The sequence below is a fragment of the Bidens hawaiensis genome, unplaced genomic scaffold (genome assembly GCF_021521415.1).
Source record: "Bidens hawaiensis isolate Kalapana, Puna unplaced genomic scaffold, B.hawaiensis_p1.1 tig00044669_1, whole genome shotgun sequence".
Taxonomy (NCBI): domain Eukaryota; kingdom Viridiplantae; phylum Streptophyta; class Magnoliopsida; order Asterales; family Asteraceae; genus Bidens; species Bidens hawaiensis.
Genome location: NW_027497928.1, coordinates 26,789 through 47,502, shown reverse-complemented (window position 1 = coordinate 47,502; position 20,714 = coordinate 26,789). Strand labels below are relative to the sequence as shown.

General features: G+C 41.0%; 1 protein-coding gene across 1 annotated transcript; it reads right to left on the bottom strand.

Annotated features, from left to right (window-relative positions):
- Nucleotides 1–451: 451 nt before the first annotated feature.
- On the bottom strand, nucleotides 452–8,021 carry LOC143595118 (K(+) efflux antiporter 2, chloroplastic-like). The gene is made up of 21 exons (XM_077074238.1): nucleotides 7,935–8,021; nucleotides 5,479–7,082; nucleotides 5,150–5,321; nucleotides 4,949–5,039; nucleotides 4,578–4,714; nucleotides 4,437–4,496; nucleotides 4,238–4,357; nucleotides 4,085–4,153; nucleotides 3,882–3,947; nucleotides 3,660–3,749; nucleotides 3,419–3,523; nucleotides 3,201–3,329; nucleotides 2,896–3,105; nucleotides 2,668–2,817; nucleotides 2,480–2,533; nucleotides 2,299–2,357; nucleotides 2,037–2,103; nucleotides 1,772–1,948; nucleotides 1,585–1,641; nucleotides 1,057–1,131; nucleotides 452–953 (listed from the first exon to the last, which is right to left on the bottom strand). Exons 2-21 carry the CDS (start codon nucleotides 6,999–7,001, stop codon nucleotides 831–833), a joined length of 3,534 nt encoding a protein of 1,177 aa, XP_076930353.1. The 5' UTR covers nucleotides 7,002–7,082; nucleotides 7,935–8,021; the 3' UTR covers nucleotides 452–830.
- Nucleotides 8,022–20,714: the final 12,693 nt, after the last annotated feature.

Genomic DNA, 20,714 nt, shown 5'->3' with positions numbered 1-20,714 from the left:
CTATTCAAGTAAACACATAGTCGGCAAAGGAAAAACAACTATTAAAATGTCAACTTTTTTTTAAGACTAACGTTAATAAATAAATACATAATTACTGAAATTGTCATTTATGTTTGTACCAAATTACAACACAACCAATTAAATAGGGAAATTAACGAAGTTGAACCTACGACACATCCAATAACGTTTTTTCCCACGACCGGTGACTAACGACATTAGTATATAGATAGTCGAAGATCATCGGAAGTAAATATGTTAAAAGACAGACCGTCAGCAGCCAACTTATTAGTTTAAGTTGTTATGTGTCAATAACGAATAGTTGGGATTATTTAAATTCAATTTTTTCACAGGGCAGAATGATATGAGCTTCTTAGAAGCTCATTTTTAAGTAACTAAAGTAAAGTATTGGGTTTGTATGAAGGTGTATTGACATGTCTTTTAAATCAACCACGGGTTGAAATTCGATAATCATGGTTAATGTAAAATGTTATCCAAATTGCATTTCTTTAAAAGAATAAATCAACACTACTTATGTAATGCAGATTTTAAACCATTTCCAACAGCGGCTTCCTTTTTCAGAAACATTGGTCCCGCAAAAGGTTTGTTAAACTGAATATGCGTTCAAAGATCAAAACGAAAGCAGAGTCAGTCAACCCTAAAAATCTGGGTCGATGTACTCAAAAGGTCAAAACAGAAAGCTGCATCAGTTACACATGCAACCCAAAATCTTTGTCTGTACAGTTCGTATGAGGGTCATAAATTACCATACACCCTCCAGGAATTTCTAGTTTTTTCACATTTTTATTTATTTTATTATTTTTGAGCATCTTTTATGATGCAAGTGTCCCTTCACTAACTTGGTTGTCATCGGTAGAATCTGAAGGTTGACTTTTAGGTTTGACTACAATGCGAGAAAACCCGTAGCCTAGAGAGCTTCCGCTAGTTTCACACAACTGCAAAATTCAACATTTATGTGCCGGTTTAAGATGTTATAAAGAAAGATTATTCAGTTATAAAAATATTTCAAGATGTAAAATCAAATTGCGAAGTGTATACCTCAGTTAGTTCTGAAAGGTGACGGGATCTAAACTCGTTGATTGCAGCTGCTATCTCCGACATCGGTAGTTTAGCCTATTAAAAAAGAAAGAAAAAAAAAGTCATGAACACTTATTTGCAATAAGCCATCGGCTATTAAATAAAGTGAGCATGTAAAGATTATATGTGGCACAATGGGTGGATTGTGTCTACAGGTGAAAACCGTAAATCATTTTTAAAACCTTTTCGTAAGTTAGCAGTTGATTAACATGACAACAGTAATCTATATTATTATAATAACAATCTGGTTTTTGATAGAACAATTTAGAAGGTTGTATGCGTTAAAAAAGCGGTGGACTACTTTTGACCCGTTGGATAAAACATCGAAACAAAAAGATTTACTGCAAAGTGTAGTAATAAAACATTTTCACTAACTTACTAGTACTTTTCCAGCTGGTAATTTTTAAAAGAATTTTCATCACAAAAACAAACACTTAATCAGTTTATTTCAGCTGTAATAAACTGAATATGAGATACTATATTACTTACTTGGGCAAGAACAGCGGACGCTAACTGCAAACTTGGTTCCAATGTCTCGGGCACAACCTGCATCATTTGTTCTCAAGGTCAATACAATGTGAGATTGTTATAGAAAGCAACTTATATGTATGCTACCAATTTGGCAATTTCGCATATAATATAAGAACATGAATAGAAGATGGTAACAGAAATATACCGCTGTTGCACCAGCCTTCTCCAGATTGAGTCCATGATCAACATCATGAGCACGTACAAAAGTCTTTACATTTGGGAAATACTTGCTGAGAGCCCAAACTGTTCTATAATTTGCACCAGGTGTGTCTAAAGTGATTGCTGCAGCACAAGCTCTTTCTGCACCAATCTTATGCAATACCTGGAGGTTCAAGAGCAAAAATTAAACATCAATGATTGGATTGATTCAACATTATGTGGTTTTCAGATGTGACGAGAATTAGCTTCACCTCTCGACTACCAGCATCCCCAAAATATACAGGAAGGTCAAGTGCACGTCCAACTGCTACTCGATCACTGATATTATTAATTAATAATGTCAATAGATTATATATACTTTGAATAAGGTAAAACATTGAATTACTCATCAAAAGAGAACAATATCCCTTTTATAATTAAATGTTGATCCATAAGATGAATGTTATTGTCTTTTGATGCAAGAAGTAATAGTAACAAAAATAATATACTACTAAATTTATCAAAACTTCATACCTTCTCACATCAAGAGCAACAAATGGAATTAGTCTTTCAGAAAGAAGCTGTGCAATGATCTGAAAGAATTGGAAAGTTTATAAATAATAAAGTAAAACCACTACACTAGCTAACAATAAAATGACAATGATCATGTCCATCTTATGAACAATAACAAACACAATTAAAAATTGTGATGTACCTGGCCAACACGTCCAAAACCACATATAATGATATGATCTTGCAAATCATCAGTCTGAAAAATAGGGCGAAACAGAGTACAAAGAATTAGCTGATTTTTCCATATAAGTCTCAAAATCAAATCATGGCAGCAGAATATACTTGAGACATCAGACATGTATTCTTTTGGTTTAATTACTTGAGGCATACCTCACTCTCTACAGGTAATAAGCTACGAACATCTTGTTGTTCAAAACGAGATGCTATTAACTGGCCTCCAGCAGCTAACCATGGTGTGATAGCCATTGAAATACCAACCACAAGAAACAGCAAAGAAGACAACTGAGAAGTCATAATACCCTGAACACAGCATGAATGCAAAGTTATAACAAAAAAATTAGCATTGATTTATTGGCCAAATTAGCAACTGATGCTAACCTGATTGACCGCTTCACCAAACGCCACAAATGCAAATTCTCCACCAGGTGCAAGCAGAAGACCAACTCTAATTGCAGATATCAGTGAGATACCAAATAGCCTACCAACTAAAGCCACAAGTACGGTCTTCCCAGCAATCAGAAGCCCCAATGACCCCATAATAACAGGAAAATTTGAAACAAGAAGTTTTGGATCAATCGACATTCCAACCTGAAAAAATAGTTAATGTTATTGCCTAATTGTTATCTACAAAAGGCCTAAGACCCTAAACCAGGCATTTATTTGTCAAAGGTTAGAAACCTTACTGTCATAAAAAATAGGCCTAATAAAAGGCCACGATAAGGAGCAATATCTGATTCAACCTGCAATGAGAATTCGGTTTCTGCAAGTAGCAAACCAGCCAAAAATGCTCCTAGTGCCATGGAAAGACCAGCCTGTTTCATTTATCATGAACCAAAAAAAAAATGAAATATTAATGGCAAAAGAGATTTTCATATAATTAAAAATAGCATAATCTATTTACCCTAGCAGTAAGGAGACTTGTTCCCAAGATAACCAAGAGAGTATTTGCCGAGAATATCTCTGCATTTTGCATCTCTGCAATTTGTTTATAAATTGGACGAAGCAACTGCAAGTAGCAAGAAAAAAAATAAGCTTAACTACCCAAAAAAATGTATCAAAACCTTCTACCAAGCGCAAGTTTGACCCTATATTTTTCAAATTATCCTAGTCAGTTAAAACTTTCAAATATGCAAGGAGCTTACTAAACGTCCTCCAGCAATGATAGCACTAATAGCAACAACTGCTTTCACAGCAGCCAATCCAAGAGCTTCAGCAATTGCTTGGAATCCAATCTGAAATAAAAAAATGTCATCGTGTTACCAACCAACTTCTATGTTAAAACAAACATGGCTCAAGGTAATAAAACATAGGGAGATTTATGGAGAGACTGATCATATGAATGGCGTGTCATTAAAAATATTTACCCCTCCTTTTGATGAATTTGGTGAAATAAGAGGTATAAGAATCAGCAAAACAACAACTGCTAAATCCTGAAGAAAAAAAAAAAGACAAATAAGCAGTGAATTAGAAATGATACTAACGTACAAATCAAGGTTGCACGGCAGCACGATTGTTTAATTAAATTAGGTGATAAATGAAACATAAAGAAATGTTTACAGTTAGACACCTGAAAAAGTAAAACAGAAAATGTAGCTCGTCCATGACGTGACGTGCTTTCCCCTCGCTCCTGCAATACCTACACAAGTAGAAAGATTCATATGAATTTAACTGTTAACCAGTGGGTAAAAGACATAGAATTATTTACACTGCTGGTTATTACCTGGAGGACAACAGCAGTTGAAGATAATGCAAGCCCATTACCAATGACAATTGCAGCAGGTCCTAGCTGTCCACAGACAAAGTGGGCAACCAATCCAACCACAGCAGCTGTCGTCAAGACCTGTGTCAACAATGACATAGATACTATGTATAAGTGGGACTGTTCATAATCAACTACAAAACAATAAGTTTGCAATTACCTGAACAGAACCTAATCCAAAAACATATTTCTTCATGGAACTCAGCCTTTCAACAGAAAGCTGCACAGATTGTATAGTTTCTTCAAATACAGATGCAAGGACTAAAGATAAACTTGAAGTAGGCGTATAATGTATACTAACCTCAAGGCCAATATTAAAAAGTAAGAAAACAACTCCAAATTCAGCTATTGCTTTTGTAGCGTGTACATTACGTATAATTGAAAGTCCGTATGGTCCAATCAAGATGCCAGCTGTCAGATACCCAAGAACAGGACTACCTAAACACACAATTGCATCAAAAGCAAACCATTAGATGATGATATAACCTTTATAAATTCTACACTCAATATATAAGTTCACAAGTTTGGGACATGGTCTATTGATTGGTACGTTTTTACATATACTTCCAATGGCAAAACATATAGAAAGAAACGAGTGAAAAATAATATCAGATAGATACATCAAGAACAACGCCTGCCCAAAACTAGTTGCAAACATCAGAATTTTAGTACCTCCAGGAAGTTTCTGGAATATAGGCACAAAGATAACACTTGCAAGTAATAACCATACAATGTCCAATAGGGAAGCTTCTTCTTCATTTATCTGGATACATAGAACACGCAGTCAATAAATAGCATTCACTGCAGAACTTGAAACATACTGCAGATGATAAAGCATCTCAATTAGCTTGCTGAGGAAGAGGAAGAGCAAACCTCTTGCTGAGGAAGCATCTCAATTAGCTTCTTAATTCTCTTTGGTAATTTCCTTATTTGTTTAACTAACGGTTTAGCATTTGATGACACTTCATCAATGCTGGTGGTGATAATATCAGGTTGTCGAAATAGTTGCTGGATATGCTGTTCTCGTTTAGCATAAAAAGCAAAACTGGCGTGTATATAAGCATCATGCAAAAAGAGGAAAACAACTTTAGAACCATATATTTCAAAAAAAACAATAATAAATAAATAAAACCACTAAGCATCAAATTTTTTTCAGATGTTTTTTCCTTCTGATAATGAACCAAGAAACAAAAAGCACATACCCTGCACCAACAAGGAAAGTACCAAGCACCAGCTTAGGCATTTGCATTCTTGTGGAATCAATTAGCCACTGGAAAAATGAAGTCGGGGTGAACTCGGTATCATCCTCTGCAGAAGAGAAAAATGATGCTGAAAAGAAACGGGAAGACCTTTTTAATAATGTCTTAGGTGAATTTATTGGTGAGCTGTCTTTGGTCAAATCCTTCTGCGTTTCTGGTTTTTTTGTTTGATTTTTCGCTTTTTCTGCGTCAATTTCAGTCTCTTTCGATGGTATTCCGTTCTCTTGATCACTATCATCAGAAAATCTTGACTCTTCAAACATTTGGCTACCTGGTACATCCTCAATGATAAAAGAACCCTCCATGCCGTTCTCCTCAACTGAATTTTCTTGAATGCTCTTATCCTCACTAATTGACTCATCAGCTAACCCTTCAGAATCATCCACATGGGAAACGGAAAGCATTTTTTCAGCTTTCTGCAATGCGATCTCAGCATCATTGACACGTTTGGTAGCCTCGAGTTCGAAAGCAACAGCTTCCTCTGCTAAAAGCATTATATTTGCCACATCTTCCTCGGCTTTCAAAGCATCCACATGCGCTTTATCTGCAAGATTTTTAAGTATATCCACTTCTCTTTGCAAATCTTCTTTCTTGTTCTGCAGTTGAGTCAATGCAATCTGACAATTTTCTAATGTCAAACCACACTCCCTTACATCTTCCTGAGCAATACTGATAGTTTTCTCTAGTTCTCCCATTGGATCCGCCTTTTCTTCTTCACTACCTTTTGCAGCTTCTAATGAATCAAGAGCTACTTTAAGCCTAGCTTCAGATAAAGAAAGAGCCATTGTGGCTCTCTGAATAGCTTCTTTAGCAGCAATCTCCTCATTCTCAACATTTTCTATAGAAAGCAAAACTGAATTGATCTTATCTTGAGCAACTGAAGCTTCATCTTTTAACGCTATTGCTGATTCTGATATTCTTTGAGCTTTCTCTTCAAACATGGTACTATTAAGTTGAGCAATTTCTAATTCCTTGAGTGCTTTTTGCAGATTCTTTTTCAATTCATCTACACTTGGGTTCTCTAAGTCATCTTCTTCATTCCCATTATTTGAACTATTCATCTTTTCTGGACCAAAATCGGTTTCCCCTGACGAGTTATCTCCACTAACACTCTTGATAAACTCAACATCGTTTTCAATTCCATCAATATAAGCAACTGAATCGTTTCCCTGACAAGTTACTTTCACTCCTCTTGATGCCTTAAGTGAACAAACAGTGCATTTCGGTTTGTTATAACTCCAGAAACAATTTTTGAATTCATAAGCAAACAATTTACTTGAATTAGCAACACTGCAACTAGACGCAATCAATTTCGTCAACTTCTTCCTAGGCCCAACTTTGAAAACAGGTCTTGTATTGCAGCTAAATACTTTATAATCAAACCTTGAGCGCACAGTCAGCTGTCTTAACGCTCTAGAACTAGTAACTTCACCGCCATGACTTTGAAAATGATATGAAATGTCCATTACCGTCTCCCTTATTCACCGTCTAACTATATATTAAGATTAAGTAGGTAAAAACAGTTCTCATACGGGTGCCCTGAATATCTGTTGAATGAAATGATTTCAGCAAACATGAGATAAATCATACACAAGTACTACTTTAAATAAAAAATGACAGAACATACTACACATATGGATCTGTATGCATGGGTAAAGAAAGAATCAAGTGTCATCCATGAAATTGCTAATCTTATATTTGTAATTTAATAATATCACATTATCATTGAATGAAATTGATTTATGTTGACTGAATTAGATAGACACGCATACATGGGGTGAGCTGAATGATGTAAACATACATGCGATAATTAAAACTAAAGTTTGAATAGCACAAGTTAAACAGATTTGAGTTTTAAGTAGAGAGATACGCATTCATTCAATAGTCAATACTACCTCAATGCCTATCAAACTAACCCTAAAAACTCTTGACAACTAAAACTGAAAAACCTTTATCATGTCTAAAATCTCAATATAACTTAATAAAAAAATGCATATATTATAATAATAATAATAATAGGTATGCTTGTGTGGATCTCTAACTACATCTTGTCCAGTATTAGATGCATCAAATAATAATAATAATAATAATAATAATGATGATGATGATCCAGTGAGTGCGTACTAGAGGCATGGATTACTGAAGCTAATGTAATCAACAATCAAAGTAGTAGTAGTAGTAGTAGTAATGAATGAATTAACTATTATGTATAAGAAGATGAAGATTAATTATAATGAGTGGTGTAAAGTCAGTCAGTCAGTCCTAGAGATAGAGTTGAGTTAAATGTGACCTAGAAAGCAAGCATTCAATAACTGAGAGATAGATATAGATATAGATATAGATGGATCATACGCATACATACATTCTACTAGACGAAAGAAGCAAGCAGAAACAACTACTTACTGATTGATCGTCAAATCCAGAAGAAGATCAATGGCTGGCTGGCTGGCTGGCGGACGGATGTTTTCAGGAAGAAAAGAAAAGAAAAAAGTTAGGTTACAAATCAAATGAAAACGACCAGGTGATGACGTCACTCACTCACCTGCCCAAAATTAAAGAAAGAATATACGGCAAGATGCCCGTGCCATATTATTATGTAACAACAACAATTAAACTAAGCAAGCCCAATATGAATATTCATAACGTCTGCGCTTGGTCTGCGCGGCGCAGACAGAAGTGGTTTGGAAGAGCTTTTGAGGAAAAACAAACACCACCTTATTATTATGGTGAATTTTTTTTAAAAAAAATAATGTCGTATGAAAAAGTTATGGACGTTTTAAAATGATGGGGGGTTGGCATGTGCCTTGCATGTGGAGAGAGAAAGTCAACAAATATGGGTTATTACCTTAATGCCCTTTTTATCAATTTTTATTTATTAAATTAATCTCAGCCATTCAAATCTAAGATCAATAGACTGGATTCCTTCTCACCCTTCTCATTTTTGTTGTCCTTTGTATTTTAACTTTACCCTATTTTTATTATTCCCAAGATCAAAACATATTATTATTAAAATATTACTGTAACAAATATTAAATAATCTTTTTTATTAGAGAGTCATAACTTTTACCATGTTCATTTGTTATATTATCAGTATTGTCTTGTGTATACACATTAGAGAAATTGATATGTTAATTTGAGAAAAAATGAAACTAAAGACATGTTATTGATAATGTGTGCAGTTAAAAAGGACAAACACCGAAATGGTACTAGTTCAATCTAACCAAACAATCTTTGTGAAATCCGAATAAAATAAAGAAGAATAATTATGTCACATATTAGCTCTCGCACAAAGTCGTTTTTTGTGCCTCTCCAATAGTGGTAACTGATTAGCACTCAAACTAGGTGCAATTCATGGGTTTAAAGACGACCATTAAGTAATAAACTTTCATGTGTTTTTGCAAATGAAGCTATTCAATAATAGCAAAAGAGATGGCTTGTAACGGGAGACCATTGTCAAAGAACCGAAATAAATCTTATGATTAAATGATGTAATCAACATACTTACACACCTCAATTGGTTATATCATAAACACGGGTCAAAATCAAAGAAACCTAATCATTTATCCAATCAACATAAATACATGTAAGTTAGTGGCTTGTGGGAAACACGTTCTTCAATGGGAGTGATGAAATCATAATGATTCTCGTAATGATGTCTTTGAGTGATGGATAATTGAGAGAGGTATCATGATTGGTGTTTATGAGAGTTATTTAATTTTATTTTATCAGTGTTTATTAGTTTATTAGAGTTTTATATTACTAATGATGAACAGTTATAAAACTCATTGTATTCTCTTTATTAAAGACATCTAAAGGTAAATCATAAGACCATATTAACAAGCTTCCAACATGACTTCTAAATGTGATATTTTTATGAATATTACAAGGCTTGAAAATGAAAGATGTAAATCCTCTCTTGATTCATTCAATAATTTGTTTACAATATATAGACAATCCCTTTATTTCGGGATAGAATCAAACTAACAATATACAAGATAACAATCAAACTTATTCTATAATTATCTCTTTATCTATTACACCCCCGCAGTCGAAGCCGGAGGAGGCCGAATGTTTAGACTGGACCTGAAATCATCGAACAATACTTTCGGGAGACCTTTTGTGAAGATGTCTGCTATCTGGAAGCGAGTGGGAACATGAACTATTCGGACGTTACCCTTGCGGACTTGCTCGCGGACAAAGTGTATGTCAAGTTCAATGTGCTTGGTTCGTTGGTGTTGAACTGGATTACCCGACAAGTATATTGCGCTAATGTTGTCGCAATAAACCAGTGTAGCCATCGAAAGCGGTCTGTGTAGCTCGAGTAATAGGTTACGTAGCCAGCAAATTTCTGCTACAACATTAGCAACTCCTCTGTATTCCGCTTATGCACTAGAACGCGAGACCGTTGATTGTCTTTTAGAAGACCATGATAGTAAGTTTTCCCCAAAGTAAACACAATAACCAGATGTCGATCGACGAGTGTCGGGGCAGCTTGCCCAGTCAGCATCGGTGTAAGCCCTCAATGCCGTTTCTCGAGATGGTCCGAGAGTGAGGCCGTAGGAGTCGGTTTCTCGAAGATACCTTAACACCCGGAGTAGGGCATTCCAATGAGAAAGTTTTGGAGCATGCATGTGGATGCATAGTTGCTGAACCGCGTACGAAATATCTGGCCGGGTAAATGTGAGATACTGAAGAGCACCTGCCAAGCTGCAGTAAAGAGTGGAGTCATGAAAATCATCACCGTCGTTGTTGCTGAGTTTTGGTTTCGTGTCGACCGGAGTTGGAACTGATTTGCACGTGCTCATGCCCGCGCGTTCCAGTATGTCACCCACGTAATTTTGTTGAGACAAGAATAAGTGATTTCCGGTTCGTTTAACAGAAATGCCCAAGAAGAAGCTAAGAGGGCCAAGGTCTTTCATTGCAAACTCAACTGCCAATGTAGCCATAAGATTGATTCAGAGAGTGTCCGAGGATGTGGTGAGGATAATATCATCGACATAGATACGAAGATATGCCGTGTCACCGCCCCGGTGAAAAACAAACGGTGATTTATCACACTTGCTTTGAACAAAATCCATAGTTGTGACGAAATCCGTAAACCGTTGGTACCACGCCCGTGGTGCCTGTTTCAAACCGTATAGTGATTTCTTTAGTCGACAAACGTAATCCGGATACTTGCGGTTGCGGAACCCCATCGGCTGATGCATATAAACCATTTCATTCAATTGACCATGTAAAAATGCATTCGTGACATCAAGTTGATGTATAGACCACGAATGAGTTAATGCCAATGACAAGACCGTGCGTATAGTCACCGATTTTAACACCGGACTGAAAGTTTCACCACAGTCGACTCCAATTTGCTGGTTTCTACCGTCACAAACTAGTCGCGCTTTGTACCGTTCAAGTGATCCGTCCGATTTGAACTTATGACGGAATAGCCACATGCTCCAGATTATGTTCATATCTGGTCTACGCAGAACCAATTCCCACGTTTGGTTCTTAATAAGTGCATCATATTCAACAGTCATTGCATGGCGCCATTCCGGTATGGACAAGGCAAGAGTAGGATTGCGGGGAATAGGGACGAAGGAGGTAGTGTTGAGGTTTAAAGGCTGCATCGGTTTGGATATGCCGTCCATCGAGCGGGTTCTGATGGTGCGGACTGAAGTGGTCTGGCCCTAGGAGGGGGTGGGGGCGGTATGTTTTGCGGTTGAGAAGTGGGAGTGGGCTGAGTTGGGGGTTGAGAAGGAGCCGAGGGGGGTTTGGGTCTTCTCGAGTAGGTTATAGGATTGGGCTGATGACCTGAAGTAGACAATTGAGGGGTTACAATATGTGAAGGGGCTGGGGTTGGGTTGGTTGTGGGTGGGGAATGGGGTTGATGGTCTACGTGAGACCAATGTGAGGGGTGAATGGGGTCGGTAAGGAATGTGTAGGTTTGAAGTTTAGGTTCATTAATGGTGCGGAATGGAAAATGGATTCGTCAAATATGACATGTCGGCTAAGGATTATTGTACTAGTAGAGAGATCGAGGCACTTGTACCCACGATGTTGAGTAGGATACCCGAGGAAAACACACGGTTTGGATCGGTATTGTAGTTTATGAATGGTAGTATGGGGAAGTAATGGGTAACACAAACATCCGAACACTCTGAGATGTTCATATGCCGGGGTTCGATTATATAGAAGTTGAGTGGGGGTTTTGTTTTGGATTGTTTTTGAGGGAAGAATATTAAGTAAGTATGTGGCAACCTCTAGCGCGTGATGCCAAAGGTTGTTGGGTAGGTTAGCCTGAGCGAGAAGGACACGAATTATGTTGTTAATGGAGCGAATTTTTCGATCTGCTTTCCCATTTTGTGAGGAGGTGTAGGAACATGAAAAATGAAAGAGCATTCCGTGTTGTTGGCAAAATGCTTGAAAGGAATTATTAGAGTATTCCTTTCCGTTATCGCATTGTATCTGTTTTATTGTTCGTTCAAATTGGGTGTGAATTAACTGATAAAGTTGTTTAAAAGTACCAAGAACTTGAGATTTATGAGAAATTGGGAAGGTCCATAAGAAGTTGGTGAAATCATCAAGAAATAAGATATAATATCTATGACCACCTGTACTGATAATTGGAGATGTCCACAAGTCACTATGCAATAAATCAAAAGGCATATAAGTAGAAGTACTAGAATTAGTAAAAGGAAGTCTAACACGTTTACCAAAAACACACGATTGACAAAGTTTAACGTTTGATGTATGACAAGAAATAAAATTAGAATTTCTAAGTGACTTTAATGACTCAGGACCCGGATGACCCAATCGTTGATGCCACACGTCTTGTGAGATTGCAGCAAACGAAGATGGCGAGCGAATCTTAGTGGCGTGAGAGGATAGAGGTCCCCGGTGCTATTGCTGCGGAGGATACGCGCCTTGGTCTTGAGATCCTTCACAAGAAAACCATAAGGGTCAAATTTAATTGAAACTTGGTTGTCGGTTGTAAGGCGACGAATGGACAATAAGTTTTTAATTATGTGGGAAGCGAGCAAAACGTTATTTAGTTTTAGTGGCGGATAGGGTGGTGGTAAGGTTTGGTTGCCATGTCCAGTTACCGGAATAGTATTACCGTCACCTACAATTATGTTTCGTAAGATACCCGTATTAGAAAAAGACGAGAAGTTACCTGGGTTGTTTGTCATATGATTTGAAGCGCCGGTGTCCATAAACCAAGGCTGTTTCGGAGGGTGGAGTGATATTGTGTAAAGAGCCTGGTCAATGTCTGTAGGTGTGTAACCCATTGGGTACGCTTGAGCCGGCCTCGGACCGAGAATCCCCTGTCCCGCGTTTTGTGAAGCTTGCTTAGATGAGGTTGGGTAAGGGCAGGGGGGTTGGCCGCCCAATTCTGCCAATTTGTTTGGGCTTGAGTGGCATTGGGCCAATAACCCAGAAACGGGGCCCAAGGAGTAAAGGAACCAGGTTGTGGCAGACCCTGTTGTCCACGACCTCTACCAGAGTAACTGCGGCCGCGACCGCGACCTCGTCCACGAGCTCGGCCACGTCCGCGTTCGGTGTTGTAATTTGTACTGCCAGCAGATGATGAATCAGTAGGAATGGGGTCCGTTTTGGAAGATGCCGCAAGGGCTTGGCCAGTTTGGTTTGCGGACTGAAGAGCAATGGCTTCCCGTTCCGTCTCCTCTTGAAAAAGTTTCGAGCGAACCGTGTTGAAATCCGGGAGTGGCTCCGTGTTCCGGATGATGGCTGCTATGGTTTGGTATTGTTCTGTTAACCACCCAAGAAGTTTTAACACCAATTGAGTATGAGAGAGAGGGACGTCGACATTGGCGAGGCGGTCGGCGAGTACCTTAACCTCCTGGCAGTAAGAGGCCATATCTTTGAAAGATTCCAAACGTGTGTTGGTAAGTTTGGATTGGAGATGGAGAGCCCGAGAGCTTTTGTTGTCTTGAAAAAGGTTCTCAAGGGCAACCCATGCGTCATGGGCTGTTGAGTTCTTTTTCATGATGGTTTGGGTGAGGTCTGGTGAGATCGTCCCGTAAATCCGTTGTAAAACAATGGCATCAATTCTTCTCCATTGATCCGGTTCCGTCGGTTTTTCCGCAGCCTCCTGTTTGTCCTTATCCAAAGAGGTTGAGGACGCAGCGGTTAAACGTGGGGCTAGGTGGTCCTCGACCAGATAGGCCGTACAATGGATCCGAAAGAGTTCGGACCAGGTGTTGTATGGATCTTGGGGACGAAGTTTTTGATGTTGGTCACGGTTATGACTGGATGGATCTTGTCCATGATAACGATTGATGGTAGATAGGGGGGGGAGTTTGTAGGTGATCGAAGGAGAGGGAGCAGACAGGCCGGAGATCGGCTAGGGTTTAGGGTGGGAGGAGGGATGGCTTGATACCATGAAAGATGTAAATCCTCTCTTGATTCATTCAATAATTCATTTACAATATATAGACAATCAAATCCCTTTATTTCGGGATAGAATCAAACTAACAATATACAAGATAACAATCAAACTTATTCTATAATTATCTCTTTATCTATTACAAAACAACAATGAAAAGGTCATTGTTGAAGCTTGTTGTTATAGCGCTATGAAAGAATTTTATATTGTCATCACCCTCCATTATTAAGCAATAAACTTCCATGCATTTTAGCCCTTTAAGAATTTTTTACACACCTCAAAAAAATTAATCCAAAATCTTTAACTTATGAATTTAAGTCACTCGTTGTTGAATATATTTAATCAATCATTTTAGCCCTTTTAGAATTCTTTTCATGATCACCCTGTTTTGAGAAGAATGAGAGAAAATAGATACTATGGGAACAAGAATGATTGTGAAATATTGGATTTCATTCTTACGGTTCATACCAGAATCATGACAAAGAACAACGACATACAACAACGGTTACATGGACAAATTAATTCATTTTCAGCAAGACAACATGAAGAAGTGTGGATCGACTCACTGGTAGACGATCTACTTTCCTCGGGTGTGATTATACTATTTCACCGATGGTTTTCTTGGATCTGGGTTCTTCCACCTACAAAATGAACAGCACCGTCAACTTACCCCTCAGAAAGGGACAGAGGGGTCCTCTTTGGGGTAACCCTCTGGTGTGAGAATAAGTATTTGTGGAGAAGATAATAATATGAGAGTAAGGAAATCTGGAGAGTATTGCTTGATAGCTGAATACTCTATGTGATTGTGTTACTGACTGTAACTGTCTGTGATTGAATGTAATTGAATATGATTGAATGTGAATGAATCTGTCTCTCTCCTTGTGGAGTTGATGCTGTATTTATAGTGCTAGGGTTTCCACTGATTGGGCTCAGCCTTGTTGGCCTCCTCCAATTGCTCTGCGCCACGTGTCCTCTGGGACACCTGGTGCTTTCTCATTGGTTGTAATCGCGTGGTAGCACATGTGTCATGCTGAGTTGTCCACCTTTCATTTGGCAGCTGTCACATCAGCATATTCTTATTCCTTAAAAAGATACCTTCTGGAAGGTTGTCTGACGTGCACAATCAAGGTTGCCCTAATCCTGATTTGGATAAGGACGAGGTTGATTATGTGCATGTGTGATATGCGCCAATCCTGAGGATGCGCGAGGTCTTCTCTTTTATTCTCACGCGCAGATGTTTCATGCGCAGATGTGATATGCGCCGCGCGCTGATGCGCCACGCGCATATGTGAGATGCGCGAGCATATGTGATGCGCGAGCATATGTGTGCCTGGGCATATGATGCCTGAGCATGTGTGGTGCCTGGGCATATGATGCCTGAGCATGTGTGGTGCCTGGGCATATGATGCCTGAGCATGTGATGCATGAGCATATGTGATATGCGCCATGCGCGTAGGTTTTGGCTTTGTGCCTTCATAATGTCTTGATTTCAAGCTTCTTGTCTATATCTTGTGGGTTGTCCCGCCTTGCTCAGTGTTGAGGCGGGTACATACCTCTTCAAGTCCCCCCAGTCTAATGTGTGTCTTTTCTCGCGCGAGCGAGGTAAGATAGATGTTAGACTAAATAGTTTGCTCTTTTTAATAGGTGTTTGTCTTTTTCTTCTTATTATTCACCGTTGCGCGAAATTCTATCCTCTTGGTTGCAAACGAATCGTCCCTGGACGTGGTTGGTTGTTGCTGACGTGGGCCAGTGATGGAGACGTGTCAGGCCTTTCGTGTGCTCGAGGTGCTACAGTTGCCTTTCGTGTCCCCTCACATGCTGTCAGGGACACGTGTCGCGCTCGTGTTGGTCCGTTCCTGCGAGTGGTGGCGCGTGAACTCTGGCAGCAGCCGTATAGTTTCCTTTCATGTCCCCTCACACAGTGTCAGGGACACGTGTCGCGCTCGCATTGGCCAAGACCTGCGAGTGGGGGCGCGTGAAGTCCGTTCAGCACCAAAATTTCTCACTCCTGGGCCTATAAAAGCCAGCCCTTAGAGTCTTTTTATCCTTCATCCTCTTGTTTAATATTCATAGCTCTTTTCTTTCTTTGTCTTCTGATTATCTTTGTTCTGCTTCCCAAATATCTGTTGTTCAGAAGCATCATTTGTTCTTTGTCACCGTTGTATGTCTGATAGCTCAGACAACACAATCACCCCCATACATTGCCGTAGAAAATCGTTAGTAATGTCTACATTGAAGAAGACCGGCAAGGGGAAGAAGGCTGCTGAGGGCTCATCGGAGGAGGTAGGGAGGACCAAGGCGGTGAAGAGGTGGAATGAAATCCCCTACAAATTGAGGCAGGCTGATCTTGACAGCCTTATCGCCTCTCAGGGTTTTCCCACCCTGTTTGGCTGCATGTTGCCTGTGGCCGGGCAAACGGCGGCGGACCCGCCTACCGGCTATATATCCCTATATAGCCATTTTTTCACCCACTGCAATCTTCGTCTCCCGATGACAAGGTTTGTGGGTGCACTGCTTCAGTTCTATGGGATTCATATATCCCAAGTCCATCCATTTGGACTTGTGCGCATGACTCACTTTGAGTTCATGTGCAAATCCCAGCGCGAGGAGCCCACCCCTCGGCGCTTTCAGTATTTTTACAAGCCCAAGATCCAAGACAGTTGGTTCTCTTTTATTCCTCGCAGTCAGAAGGTGAAGTGCTCCACTGTTTCATTCAAGAGCCTTCATGACTGGTCTGAGAGGTTCTTTTACATAAGGGCTGGTGTGATCCCCATCCGCATGACCATGCGCGCGATTTCTTCTGCGCCTGCGGATGTGGGTGTCCTCAAGAACCCAACTGGCGCCTGGGTTAATAAGCTGACCGCTGAACCATCCCCCGCCAAGAACATTTGTGAGGAGGCGCTGGTGGGGGTTGGTATGAGCAAGAGGTGGGCGGACAGCGCGCTTGAGCCCGTTATCCAAGTCGACGGGTTATGTAAGTTTTATCTCATTGCTTTACTTCTGCGCGAATATAATTCTTTTTGCTGAACTCATTTGACTTGTTTTGTGCAGTCACCAAGGAGTATATCCATGCTGCCTATGATGAGCACATGGAGGGTGGCTCCGTCGCGCTTGGCGCTGGGGAGGTTGGTTTCCCGGATCGCTTTGATGACATGTTCATCCCTGTTGATCTGGGATTTGTCTTCGACAGCGATGCGCCTGGTAAGCCTTTGTACTTATGCATTTTCCTTTATAATACCAAATTTTGCTAACACTTCTGTTGCATGTATTGTAGATGCGCTCGAAAACTACGAGCTGGAGCTCGCGGAAGAGGAGGAGGAGGAGGAGGCGCCCCAACTAAAGCGTAAAGCTAAGGGGAAAACTGGCGCAGGGGCCAGTAAGAAACAGAAAAAAGATGTTGCCCCTGTTGTTCAGGACCCTCCTACTCAGGCGGGGGGATTTGGGAAAACCCAAGAGTTTACCACCAAGGTTTCCTTGTCTTCCCTGCCTATAAAAGTGGGCAGACCTCCTGTCCACCTGAGGCATGGTGCCGCTACCTCTTCCATTCGCGCGGCGGAAACGCCCGCGACAGGTAAACTTTGCTTATCCTTTATGTTTCTATGAGCGCGATCCTTATAGGATTACTAATGAATCTTGTCTTACTCAAATGTTTGTAGAGCCGGCGACAGCGCAACAAGATGCCGAGGCTGCGCCGGAGGTCTCTTCGAAGTCCCCCGTTTTACCCTCAAAGAAGGGTAGAATGGACTTCATGGCGATGTTTGCTGCGCGAACGGAGTTGCGCCAAGGTACGTATTGCGCTCTTATTTTCTGACTCTTTTAGATCAAGTCCTGAACCATTTCTTGTTGTTGATTTTTTCATAGAAGCCGTAGCTGGTGCACAAGCTTCTGGCGGCACTCCTGGCGCCGTTCCCAGCGCCGTTGGCTCTGCTCCTGCTCCTGCAAGCGATGAATCTCCCCTCATCGGCATTACTAAGGAGCAGGAGGCCGTCTTACTCGCTGACTTGGCGGCGTCGAGACCTCCCTCACCTCCTCCTGCGCACAGCCCTCCCCGCGAGACCGATTTTGATTCTAGGTCGCAGGAGAAGAGGCCTATTTCAGAGGAGGTTGAGGAGTTTGAAGTTGAAGACTCCGCGGGCGCCCGCGCCAGCCCTGCTGCGCCACGAGGTTTCGCGGCGGAGCCTTCTCGTAGGGCTGGCGATGACTTTTCTGCTTCATCCCCGCAGGTATAGGTTATTTTTTGTTCCGCTGCGCGGACTTCCATCTTAATGTTTTGATAACTTAGATAATTACTTTGCTTTTGCAGGAAGCCGATCACATTTACCGCCCGAGATGGAATATAACTGAAGACAGCACCTTTCAGTCCATGGGGGTGTGTGCGGAATTCTGGGCTCATGCTGTGCCTCCATCCGAAAGGAGGTTCTAGGAGGACCGCGCTCGCGACGACCTGCTCAATGACCATATGTTTGCTGGGTCGGCCTTCTTTGCTGCCTCCCAAGAGCTTCGCTCTGATTACGTAAAAGTACGTGATGCTCTTGCGGAAGCCAAGCAAGAGGCTAAGGTGTCTGCTTGGCATCTTTCTGATGCTCGCGAAAGAGCTGAGAAGCTCCAAGCAGAGCTCAGTGAGAACCGAGCCAGTGCCAACAGCGCCTTCGTGAAGCGCGGGCATGAGCTTCAGGCGGCGCGGGAGAAGCTGCAGGCGGCGGAGGCGGATGCGGCCAAATACTCGCGCCGAGCGCGCGAGTTGGAGCTTGAGGCGGAGGCGCGTGACCAAGCTCTTGTCCAGTCCATAACTGAAAAATCATCACTGGAGAGTGAGGTTGCGCGCCTGAAGAGGGAGCTGGCGGCCGCGCAGGCCGATAAAGATGAAGCCCTGGCGACGGCAGCGTCTAGCCAGGAAGCACTTGATGCTGCGCGGGCGGAAAAAGAAGAAATCTTGGCGGCAGCAGCGTCCGAAAAAGAGGAGCTAAAAAAGACTAAGGAAACTGTTGAGTTATTAAACTCCCAGGTTCCTGCCCTCGAGACGTCTGTTGCTGGCCTCGCGCAGGATCGCCACTGGCTGATCTCACAGGGCATGACTCGTTGCGCTTACGCGATGAAATACTCAGGCGAGTTTCAGGCCCTGGTGATGGATTGCAACGCTGCCGCGCGTTTGGTGGGCCGAGCTGAAGGGTTCACGGATGGTTACGAATATGGCATGTTGAAGAAGAACCCATCCGAGTACCCTTATCAGAGCGACGCTGCCTGCGCGGAAATGGCCGCGATGGGGGAGAAGTATATGAATACTCCCATTCCCATCCTTGCGCAGGTATTTTAACCTTAATGAGATTACCTTGACTTATTTTCTAAGTCCTTTTGTACTCATATTTTTGCTTATGATTTGTAGATATCCGCGCTTGCTGACCAGCCCGATATCTCCGCGCTAAAGAAGTTACTTGACGAATGCGAGGGGGCTGGCGGCGGCGATGATGGCGCGGGGAATGCTGGCGTTGCTAGCGGCTCTGGCGTGGCCAAAGGATCCGCTCCTGACACTGTTGTGCCAGAAGACTCTATTCAAGATGAACAACTTGACTATGGTCAGTTTGGAGATGATGAGGAGCAGGCTGCGCCAGATGCTGAGGGCGATGATGAGGATGATGAAGAGGCTGATGTCAACGTGGAGACTTGAGAAGCCCTTCATGTTTTTTTTTTTTTTTTTTTTTTTTTTTTTTTTTTTTTTTGTAGTTTGTATCTCATCTTGTATACTTGTAAATTTCAATGCTTTGGAATGAAATTTTGTTTTTCCCTTCTTCGCATCTTGCGCATTCCCATTCATCTCTTTATATAAGATATGCTTGCACGTTGGAATAAGAACAAGGTTGTAAGGAATTTATTATACTTAACCCTTGTCATATTGTAAGTGATTTTGCCATATCTTGATTATGTTGACACGTGTCTTGGCGCTTTCATTATTCCTCTTTTGCGCGACGTTATCGCGCGTTTATGGAATTATGAGTTTTTTAGCCTTTACGTGTGAATATGTGTTACTCAGATATCCATTACAGTTTTATGCGCGACCCCAACATGAGACCTTAACAACTATGTTTTGGCATTTGCTTTGCCTTAGTTGTGTTTAGGTGTTTTATGGTCAGGCTGCGCAGTATGTAGGATGGATGTTGTGAGTGATTTGAGCTAAGGCTCACATTATTGGGCTAAGGCCCTGACGTTTTAGAGTTAAGACTCTTTAACGCGTTTGCGCATGTATGTTTTACTTCGTTTTATTTTGTTTTGATGTCAATACAATGTTATCATATTGCTCAAAATTAATAAAGGGAAGTGTGAAACATGTATGCGAAAGGTAATAGAATTGGGCTAAGGCCCTGACGCTTTAGAGTTAAGACTCCTTAACGCGTTTGAGCTTGAAGCTCGCGCATGTATGTTTTACCTCGTTTTATTTCGTTTTGATGTCAATACAATGTTGTGATATTGCTCAAAACTAATAAAGGGAGGTGTGAAACATGTATGCAAAAGGTAATAGAATCCACATTAATAGAAGATAGCGCGTATCATTATTCATAATGGCTTAAAAAGCCTTGATTACAAACTTGACATTTACATGAAACATTTTCTAAGCTGTGCCGCGTTCCATGCGCGCGGGATCTTCTTTCCATTCAAATCTTTTAAAGCATATGCGCCTTTCCCCAATTCTTCTGAGATTTGATAAGGTCCCTCCCAATTGGGGGACATTTTTCCCGGGGGTATCGCGCGGCTAGCTTCATTGTTTCGAAGGACAAATTCATTT

Bases quoted from the DNA above. Each gene is read 5' to 3' on its own strand.
- LOC143595118 (XM_077074238.1), bottom strand. From the start codon at position 7,001: ATGGACATTTCATATCATTTTCAAAGTCATGGCGGTGAAGTTACTAGT. The intron at 1,642-1,771 runs GTATATTTCTGT...CAAATGATGCAG, and splicing joins AGAAGGCTGGTGCAACAGCG to GTTGTGCCCGAGACATTGGA. The intron at 954-1,056 runs GTATACACTTCG...TGAATTTTGCAG, and splicing joins ACCTTTCAGAACTAACTGAG to TTGTGTGAAACTAGCGGAAG.